This window comes from Triticum urartu, chromosome 6A (genome assembly GCF_056163025.1).
Source record: "Triticum urartu cultivar PI428250 chromosome 6A, HENAU_Tu73, whole genome shotgun sequence".
Lineage (NCBI taxonomy): Eukaryota > Viridiplantae > Streptophyta > Magnoliopsida > Poales > Poaceae > Triticum > Triticum urartu.
In genome coordinates, this window is record NC_141878.1 from 432067362 (window position 1) to 432078094 (window position 10733).

The 10733-nt window shown below is 45.8% G+C and overlaps 1 protein-coding gene across 1 annotated transcript; it reads right to left on the reverse strand.

The window, feature by feature from the left end:
* Nucleotides 1-4877: 4877 nt before the first annotated feature.
* Nucleotides 4878-8245, reverse strand: LOC125513740 (uncharacterized). The gene is made up of 7 exons (XM_048678928.2): nt 8018-8245; nt 7745-7907; nt 7169-7472; nt 6657-6851; nt 6369-6506; nt 6095-6273; nt 4878-5183 (listed from the first exon to the last, which is right to left on the reverse strand). Exons 1-7 carry the CDS (start codon nt 8061-8063, stop codon nt 5078-5080), a joined length of 1131 nt encoding a protein of 376 aa, XP_048534885.1. The 5' UTR covers nt 8064-8245; the 3' UTR covers nt 4878-5077.
* Between the last annotated feature and the right edge of the window lie 2488 nt (nt 8246-10733).

Sequence of the window (10733 nt, forward strand, 5' to 3'; positions counted from 1 at the left end):
AAATGACCTTGATGGTTTTGATCTGAACGAGTCACAAAATGTAGCAGCTATAAGTTGCATCTTAGCGGCCAATTGTTGTCACAAAGAGTCTGTGAGGCTAATCTAGGTTCGCCTGGCACATGTAAAACTAGAAGTTGTCGTGATTCTAGGCGCAATTTTAAAGAACAAACATGATGTCATTGCTTGTGCCCCCAGTAACACTGCTGTGAAAAATGGCTTCTCATCGTGTTGTCTTATCTCAAAAGAATGACTATTCTCTTGGTGATATTGTATTGTTTGGTAGGCGAAATATGGCACCCATTGAAGGAAATTTGTTGCAAATAATAAATACAACGTGGTGAAGTGCACCGGGGTGGGGGAGGCAAATGCCCCCCCCCCCCATAATAGTGTTAACATTATGTTGTGCAAATTATTATTTTTATAATTTATTTAGGTATGTAGATGTATTGGGCCTTTGTTTGACATGAGCCCCAGCCTACCACACATTTTGCCATGTCCCGAGGTTGTTTCTCGCACCATTATTTGAAGAGACCCATTCTGAGATGTTATCAAACTCTTCAAAGTGGCCAGATGCATGTGCGAACTATATGAAGGTTTTGCGGGGTGGAAACTATACAATCTCCATGCATGTAAAGAAGGATTTGAAGTATGAACCAAAGGGACAATATCTTGGTCATTGATAAGGCAGTCCGATAGACGACCGGCGACTATCATCATTAGTGAGGCATGTCTTTGTATAAGATCATATGAATATCATCTTATCTGATACTGAATATTGTTAAACACAAATAGTTTCTCATATATCTTAATATAATTGCTAGGCTGCTAAAATTGTTGGACCTGGAGGAAGTCTATATGAGAGATTGTGCGACATGGATTATATCAAACGCATGCTAAGGACGCAATACATGATGCACACGTCTATTAGTGAATTTCCAAACTTCGAATTCTACGACGGTTCAATTACCAATGGAGAATATGTTATTCATAAAGAATATACCAAGGATTATCTCCATGGCAAATATTATGGTCCATATTCATTTATTGATATTGAGGGCCATGAAGAGCGTAGAGATGCTAATTTTGTTAATACAGGTTGAAGCTACTATAGCAATCAATAGGTATATCTAAAGATTAAGTTGTCAAGTAGCATGTTAAAAAAAGTAGTTTCTGTTCTTCAGCAATTGATCAAACTAATCATGTGTTTCTTTGGTCCAAAATTATCACAGCATGCGTCAAGGAGGAAAAACAAATGCCGGTGTCTTATATCCATATAAGGCCCAAGTGAATGTTCTAGGAGAAAGACTAAGGAAATTTAAGCAGGACAAGTTTTTCCATGTTGTAGTAAATACTTTTGATGCATCTCAAGGTGATGAGAGAGATATAGTATTAATTTCAATGGTTAGGTGCAATCTTAATGGGGATATAAGCTTTCTAGATGGTGGAAAAGGAGCTAATGTGGCATTGACAAGAGCAAGATATGTTGTTCTTTGGTGACATTCAAGTTCGGCATATCGTATCTACCAAACTTTTTATTTCAAATAACTCTATGTTGTAGACATTGCCTATGGATCCTTGGAAATGGGAAGACTTTTGAAAATGATCATTCGATATGGACATCCGCCACTGGCGGATCTAGGATTTGACAATGTGGGGCCAACAATGAACAACATTACAATGGCTAGAAAAATATATATACTACACTACAGCAAAATTAGTATGATGGACAAACATTGCACTAGTAAAATCGAATTTGTAATTTTTGTATGGGGGCTGTGGCCCCCATGATGACCCCACCCCTAGATCCTCCAATGTCATCCGTAGTCAATTATTCAAAACGATGTGAATCTTTCTTTAAGGCTAGTTGTGATGACATAGATAAGGTAATGTTGTGCAGTAGATTTAGGGGTTTAAATACCATAGTTTTATAGTTCATGGGTTTAAGTGGACCTGTTCCTATTTTAAGGACTCCTCCCGTGTCGCCCCTACGCGGCGATCGGGGGGAACCCTAGCGCCGCCGCATCCTCGTCCCTTCCCCGACCTCTCCTCCTCGCCGCCGCTGGGCAAAGCCCGGTCGGCGTCGGCAGCGGCGGGATCTCTTCTCCCACGACTCGCTGAATCTGGCGGGGCGGATCGCAGCGGTTGTTGGCGGCGCGCTGGAGGCGGGGCGCGCTGGCGCGGGCTTGGGGGTGACGACAGGGCTCACGCTCGCGGTTTTCCCCCGGTGTGTGTGGGAGTCTGCTCGGGCGCTCGGCGGCGGCCCTCGGCAAGCGGTGGCGGGCGCTGGGCTCTCGGCGGCGCTCCGGCGTATGTAGGCGGCGGTGGTCCTTGTGCGCGGTCGGCGGCTCCATCTCTAACCCGGATGACGCGGGGGATGGTGGCGGCCCGGCGTGGCCGGCGATCTGGATGCGGTGGTGCCGGCGGCTCGCTGATCTGCCGGTGCTCCAGGGTTCTGCCTGATGGTGCTGGTGGTGACGGCGGCCCGTGCACAAGAGTTGGATCCCTTCGAACTGATCTGGGTGAAAACTTGCCTTCGGCGTCTGCTAAGGCCGGCGGTGGCGGCGCTATTGCGCCGTTCCCTTCTTGAAGGCATCGCCGTGGAGAAGTTCAAGGCCACTCTCTGCTACCTCCGGAGGAAACCCTATATCGGATGATCGAATGACGGTGGCGCTCTGGTGTCGTTCCTCCCTTGGGGGCGTCATTCTTGGAGGTACACACGTGATCGAGGGACCAGAGGACGGATTCTTTGGTGGAGCGGTGTTTCATCCTACACACTGATGGCGACGGATCTTGACGGCGTGGCGCGATGCAGATTCGGAGTTCGCTGTGGGAGGATGGACTCACGCAGAAGGACGACGATGTCGGGCGTCATGGTGGTGTCGATGGCAGAAAGACCTGGCACGGTACATGCAACAGTACAACTCTGAAGATGGATTGGTGGCAGGTGGCTGCGACGGCCTCATACCCGGCAGGCGTCCTGGTTGAGGAGTGCGCCGGACTGGTAGGTGTCCCATACCCGGTAGGCGTCCTGGTTGGGACCTCAGGTCTTAGATGTTTACGTTTGGCTGCGATGTCTGTTTGGTATTAGGCTCAGACTATCTGCGCCCCTTCATTAATTGGATAGGTGTAGCGACAATTGTTGCTTAGACGGTGGCTTTAGTCTTGCTGTTGTATGGCTTTATAAGGTCTTGTGAGAATAATTAATAAAATGACCGTACGCATCGCCCAGATGCAGAGGCTGGGGGTCATCCTCCTTTTCTAAAAAAAAAAATCCTATTTCAGATTTTATGGTCTCCAATCAGATTTTTGTGTTGTATTTTACTTCGATGTACACCTTCAGCTTTACTATGTATGGCAGTTTGAGTTATTTGTGGGATGAAGAAGGAGAAGGTTTCAATTAGGGTCCTAGTTCAACCAGATCTGCCTTTTTCAGCTAAGCCGATTCCAATGATCGGACGGACAATACTTGCTTAAATCTAGCACCTTGTTGCCTTACCTTTTCTTCCAACCGTTCCCAGATCGTCTCACACCTTTTGTCACGGGCACACACGCTCTAGTTCTCTTTCCAGTATTTTCTTAAGTGCTAATGGCGCCTTCCACCAGTTCCTTCTTAATCCCTTCCTTTCCTTTTTTATCTGCATTGTCAATTGCACATTCATGCAAATACTGATGCAAAGGAACCAGGAGCCTCTCAAAATGTATTCAGAATAAGCATATTTGTTCATGGTTATCAGATTCGGCCTTTTTCTTCTTTTTACGTAACAAAGATTGTAAGAAATATTTTATTCCACTGCAGGAACATGGTAATGAAGAATCTCAATCAAATTTTCCAAAAAGAGCAAGATGCCTAAATGATGACACCAGATATGAGACTGCTCGGTGTGCTTTAGATGCACAAAGGATTCAGTTTTCGCTGAATGATGACATTTTATTAGCTGTTCAGTCCGCTCAAGTCCAACCAGGTGATCAGTCCGAGTCTTGGTCAGAGCACAATGAGGGCATGGAACTCACAGTGCCAACTTCACTGTTTCCAGAGGCCGCGGCAACTACACCAACAGTTTCAGATGGAGTGCCGGTTATTCAGAAATCGGTGCAAATTCCAATTGATATTTGAGCCATGGTACAAGTCCATTCACCAAGAGGGCATGGAACCCGCAGTACCAGCTTCAGTGTTTCCAGAGGCCGCATCAACTGCACCAACAGTTTCAGATCGAGGGCAATACATAACTCATCGCAAATACCAACTGATGTTCAAACCCCATTACCTATGAACAAGGCTCTCCATGCCCTGAGAGAAAATAACGTTGTAACGATATGCGCTTTTGGACCATCGAGCAGCAGGACCTGTACCAAAGACTCTACTGCAACAAGGATTTCACTGTGCAACACTGGATCAACTGGAGAAAATTCAACGATGAAGTGGGCAGGACAGTTCGTACGAGTTGTCATTCCATTGGTCTTAAGAGTTTCATGATGGAGAAACAATGTGACTGGGATCCTGAGATGATCTGGCAGTTCTTCGCCAGTCTACATAAGTGAGGATAGGAACTCACGGTTTCCTTCTTCCCTTCAACGGCAATGTTCCTCTGCTAAAATTATGTCCCAAGTTACCGATCATACTATCTTCAACTAGTACATTTTGACAACAAGCAAAGCAAATAGGACCGCCCTGTCGCCAATAAGCATCACATCATTGCACTATGACAGACCGGCCTGTTAACATTAGATGCACCCAAATATGCTCTTATCTACTCCCTCCGTTCCAAATTACTTGTCACAGGTATGGATGTATTTAGATGTATTTTAGTTCTAGATACATTCATTTCTGCAACGAGTAATTTGGAACGGGAGGGAGTAGCTTATAAGTAACGTGACACTGCGGGAGTCAGACCAATGTTCCGTAGTGCAAAAATAAAACTTTACAGCTTTCTTCAGGCTCGCAAAAAACGCTAAACAAGGGGCACTTAGATCATTAACTCTGTAGCCTTCACAAAGCTTCACAAGCTGCTCCAGGCTCATAAAATTGATAGATAAGGGGACTTCATGTGTGTTGGCTCCAAGCCAAAATGAGACAAATTTACAGATTTCTCCAGAAGTTTCTGATCCCAGAAGCAAGCGATTTCAGGCTCCCTAAAAGACTTGTCTTGCTTGATCCCTGCTCCTCGACCTCGGGGTTCTCTTCTCTGCGCAACATAAAGAGAGACAAAATATGATCAGGACGTCCAGCATTAACACTTACAAAAAACAGCTGAAATGCCCAGCATGTTGCTTAAGGCAAATTGTAATCAATAGGGTGTACAAACTCTCTCCAAACCATGTCAAACCGTGAGTTTCCTTACTAGCAAAATAAAAACAGTACAAATGAGGGTGTCATGTTTGGTGTTAATCCACCACTTGCCGGTTTTGTTGGAACAGCACTAAACTGACATGAACATCCCTATAGACAAGCAATTCACAAAAGGAAACGATTTATGGATACATTTATACAAACCTACTGCAAATGGTGGTATGTTATGGGGTCTGAGCTTTTGAATCAAATGACTTCGTCAAACTATAAACTAACCCTGGTCAGCAGGTAGTCAGAACTAGAAATTTGTTAGCTTCAGCAGGAATTCAACGTAAAAGAATTAAGTAATAATTTCCTTGCATTCTGAACCATAACTAGGGATCTAAAACATGTCCAAACCAAGTTCCCAGAGTGCCAGTGGCACTGTTTTGGTTGTTCCCTCGCAGTATTATGATGACACGTACCCTGGGACCAACGAACCACCCACTTGAATGGCAAGCCAGAAATCAATTGAGGCTTCTAAGTAAGATTATCAGGAATGAATTCTCAGTGCTTGATAGCATGAAGCATTTTCTCAATGACAGGATTGAACAAAGGAATTGGTACAAATTGATGGAAATCCGACGATTTGCTGGGAACTGGCTGTCACCAAGGCTAAATGACGCAATCAGTCCTCACGGTTCATCACACCGATGAAAGCATATTTAGTTATATCATAATAATGTAAGACATGACTTGCCCATGCATTTAATTTACTAAGTATTATCACTATAAGCACTTAGCCATTTAGCATGTAACAAATAATACCTGTGAAGTACATTCCCTTTAATCACTGTGTCATGTTCAGTTTGATCAGATACAGTTGGTTCAGTTGGATCCTGGAATTTTTTCACATTGTTCGAATGCAACTTGTTAACTTCAGTTTCCCCTTGACGATTCCCGTTGTCTGACTTAGTCTCCAGTTCCAAAGATATGGGTGCTTCAGTCTGCATAGGCATGATAATTTTGAGCAAATGGCAGGTCTTGCCAACATACAAAATAACGATTTTGGCAGAATATTTTAAGTGCATAGCATTAGAACCTTCATGCTATCAATTTCTGCTTGTTTCGATACAGTCAGGTCATTAGCATCTGCAGCTGCAGTACATGAATCTTGCTTGGCAACCTCACCACTGTAATGAGAGGAGTCTTGTGACTCTAGAGATCCCAATGGTTGATTCTGCAGGGACAACATAGTATTACGCATATGACATACAGAAACCCAAGATACTGTTGGAATCATGTTTCCAGCTTGCCCCATTGAAATGTTAAACTGAAGTAAAAACACCAGAATAGTAGTTTAAAAATAAAGGTGAAACTAGGAGTGTACGTTTTCTATGATTGTAGTGCCCATAGCAGAGTCTTTCTGGGAGAGGAGTGTGTCATCTGGGTTCAATGCACTGCTCCCGCTTTCCTCGAGCCTTGATTGCTCAGCACATTCACCTGTCTCATGGAGCTGGGCTGCCTCGGAGTTATATAGCGGTAACTTCACCTCCTTTGCGTCCAAAGATATGGAAGCTTCAGTCTGCATATGCATAATAGTTTTGAGGAAAATGGTTACAAAATCTTATCTGCATACAAAAACACAATATTGGGAGAATATTTGCAGTCATCTGCAGTGCGCAAATTTTGCATGGTAACTCCAGTTCTCCATTGATATGAAAAGACTATTGTGATTCTAGAGATCTCCACTGTTCAGTCTGCAGGACATATGGGCATATGAAATAAAGACACAAGACACTGTGTTGGAATCATGTTTCCAGTTACCCCATTTAAACATTAAAATGAAGTAGAGCACTCAAGGAATAGCTTGAAAATAAAGGTGAAAGAAGGAGAGTGTACGTTTTCCATGATTGTATTGCCAGCAGGAGAATCTTTCTGGGATAGGAGTGTGTCATCTTCATCCTGATTTCCGTTGAAGCTCTGAGAGTTAAATGAACTGTTTCCACTCTCCTCCTCTGGCCTTGACTGCTCAGCACCTTCAGCTGTCTCCTGAAGCTGGGCTGCCTTAGACTTATCAAACGGAAACTTTATCTGGTTATACTTTACTTCCGAGAGTACATCCCTAATTGTGTAGTGACCCCCTCCAACACTTTGACGAATCATTTGCATAGTCGGAAATCTACCGTCATTTGATGCCTGATAACTGCAGTTAAACAGACGCACGCAATGCAAGACTCATCAGAGCAAAGCAGAAGCCATTCAGTATCAGTGCACGTGCAATTGCCGCCTTTGATCAGACTTTTCATACAGATTACACATGAGTTCCACTATGTTTATCCTATTGGTTTCTAGTTCTCACAATCTAATCTGGGGAACAGCACAAAAATGGCAATCCTTTGACGCAAAATCACTAAAATCACCGAACTGAAACCAATGAATCGTAATCACAAATGCTACAAAGCTAAGGCCACCTACCCCTCAATAAACTCCTTCATCCTAGCCTTCCTTTCATTCTTGGATATGTATTCCCTCTTCTTGCCCTTGGGTGGGTCCGCAGCCGACAGCGGCGCCGCATGCGCCTTCCACCGCCATGTCCGGTAGCACGGCCTTGCGACCGCGCCAGAGACGCCCGAAATCACTGAAGAGAGAAGAAATAATCGGAACAAAACATCAGCCCGACCACAGTTACTCGCCGCCAAACGGGGTGCATTCACCAAGTATACATCCCATTTGGGCACGATTGCTTACCCTTTCTGGAGGCGGCGGGCGAGGAGAGGCGCGCGAATGCCTGCATCGGGGAGGGCAATGGAGGATTCGGGAGGACGGTGGTCTTAGGGTTTCATGGTGGCTGGATTCGACGAAAAGAGGGAGGTTTAGCTTGATGGGGAAGGCGAGGACGAGGAGGACGGCGAGCGACGGCTGGGGTTAGAGGCAGGGGCCCGACAGTTGGTGTGCTCCGGGCCGGATGAGAATACTTGGTGTCCTCGCCACAAGCGCTCAAGCCCGGCCCATATAAATCAGTCAGACACTGCGGGCTGGTTGTGTGCATGCTGCATTTCCTAAAGAAAATGTGCATGCTGCAAAATATGTCAACTTTTTTTTGCGGGACCAAATAGGCGAATCCTATTTGGCGCTTATGCGCCCGTTTGCAGGGCGAGGCTAGTTGGGCCCGGCCCATCTCCCCCTTTCTTAATAGATTCGAACCTGAGACCAAATGCTTCGCAGAGCACGTGACAATTAAGGAAAACGTTAATAATCATCCCACTTATCTTTCTCTCTTGTAAGCCTCCCTCTCTACGTGCCACGTGCCGCGTCAGGCTGCGGCTGCCCACCGCTTCGCTCCAACCTTATCTTATATCTAACGCAGCTCCTCCACTCATTTCTTCTTCTTTCTTCCTCATACACCCATCGCCAAGAGATTAGCCATGCCGAGCAGCCGAGCAGCCGAGCACCACCACAACAGCTAGGAAGATGGAAGAGCTTTGACGCCGGCCGTCGGCAACAACAGCCGGAGCTCCTCCGTTGCATAGCTGGAGGCGGCATAGCTGCAAAGCAGCGCCCATGGAGGGGAGCCATGGTGAGCACCACCACAACAGCGGGGGAACCGGGAGGTGCTGCCGGCGATACGAAACGGCGCTCGTCAACGAACGCCGGTGCTGCAACACACCAACGCGTCGACGGCCGCCAGTATGCAACACAACAACTTGTCCACGGCCATCACGGTGCGTTGCAACCTCGTCCGTGATGCAATGTAACCTCGTGTGCCGTTGCAGTACTCGAGCGACGGCGGGGGGGGGGGGGGGGGGGGGGGGGCTGCTCGGCGCAGGCGACGAAGCTGCAATGGAGCGCGCTCGACGCCGACGGCAGAGCTGCAATGGAGCTGCTCGGCGCACGCGGCGGAGCTGCATTGGAGCGCTCGACGCAGGCGGTGGAGCTGCTCGGCGCACGCGGCGGAGCTGCATTGGAGCGCTCGACGCAGGCGGTGGAGCTGCAATGGAGCTGCTCGGCGCAGGCGACGGAGCTGCAATGGAGCGCTCGACGCCGACGACGGAGCTGCAATGGAGCTGCTCGGCGCAGGCGACGGAGCTGCAATGGAGCTTCTTGACACAGGCGACGGAGCTGCAATGGAGCTGCTTGGCACAGTCGGTGGAGCTGCAATGGGGTCCCGGTGCTGGTGCTGCATCGATGTGCTTGCGGGTGGCTTGGTGCAGCGTCGCGGGCGCCTCTTGGGGGGAGCCCATTGCAGTGAAGCGCTGCTGCCACGCCTGGAGTCTACGGTGTTGCCATGACCGGCGGCGGTAATGCGTTTGCAAGGCGAGGAATGACGCTGGGCCGAGCCTGGTGCTGCGAACAAGCGCGGCATGGCGGCTGCGACTACGAGCTAGTTCAGGGCCGCTCGCCGGAGCTCACCGCGCCTATCTCAGGGATACTGTGTGCGTGGGGATTTTTTTTGATTTGGCAGCGACGCGAGGAAGACGAGGCCACACGCGGCGTGCTATTGCGTGAGAGCGACGCGGTCTAAGTTGACCGATCCAACATATCGAGGGCTTTTGATCGGACGGCTGGAACCTGACTTATTTCCTGAGGAAATAAGTCGGACTTATTTCCTGAGGAAATAAGTCGATGATTTGTAGCAGCCGCTGACAATTAACTTCGTTTTCCTACTTTTATTCTTTCTCCAGATCGGGATGCCCGCGTTTTTTTCTTGTTTTTTTCTCCGTTTCTCTTTTGTTTCCTTTTTCTTCTGCAAATGCGCGAACTTTTCTTATTTTTGTTTTTATTAATAATCGATGAACTCCTTTTCAAATTTGTGAACTTTTTGAGAATTGATGAACTTTTTTCAAAATGGATAAACTTTTTTAAATTTTAATTAACTTTTTTCAAATTAGATAAATGAAATCAAAGTCGATGAACTTTTTTCAAATTTGATGAACTTTTTTAAAAATATGTATGAACTTTTTTCAAATTTGATGAACTTTTATTCAAATCAATGAACTTCTTTGCTAAATTCGATGAACTTTTTTTCAAATTCATGATTTTTTAATAAAAATCAGTGTTTTTTAAAATCCGTGAACTTTTTTCAAAACCCAGTGAACTATTTTTGAATTCGTGATTTTTTTAGTTCAAAATTGATGAACTTTTTTCATGCCCCCATGTACTATTTCCAAATTCGTGATTTTTAATTCAAAATCGATGAAAGTTTTTTCAGGTCAATTAAATTTTTCGAACTATTTTGTAAATTGAAGACCTCTTTTACAGTGCATGAACTTTTTACAATTTTATGGTTTTTTCAAATAAGTGAACTTTTTCTTTCAAAATCATGAACCTTTTTTGAAATCATGAGCCTTTTCCATTATCGCGAACTTTTTCCAATTTGTACGAACGTTTTTCAGTTTTTTTAATTCATTGTTTTTGTGAATTCTTTCTGAAATTTATATTTTACTCTATCCAATTTATAGTGGGT

Coding starts and splice junctions, on each gene's coding strand:
- LOC125513740 (XM_048678928.2), bottom strand. CDS start 8,063: ATGCAGGCATTCGCGCGCCTCTCCTCGCCCGCCGCCTCCAGAAAGG. Junction 7,473..7,744: donor ATGAAGGAGTTTATTGAGGG/GTAGGTGGCCTT, acceptor GTTTAACTGCAG/TTATCAGGCATCAAATGACG. Junction 6,852..7,168: donor GCAATACAATCATGGAAAAC/GTACACTCTCCT, acceptor ATGCATATGCAG/ACTGAAGCTTCCATATCTTT.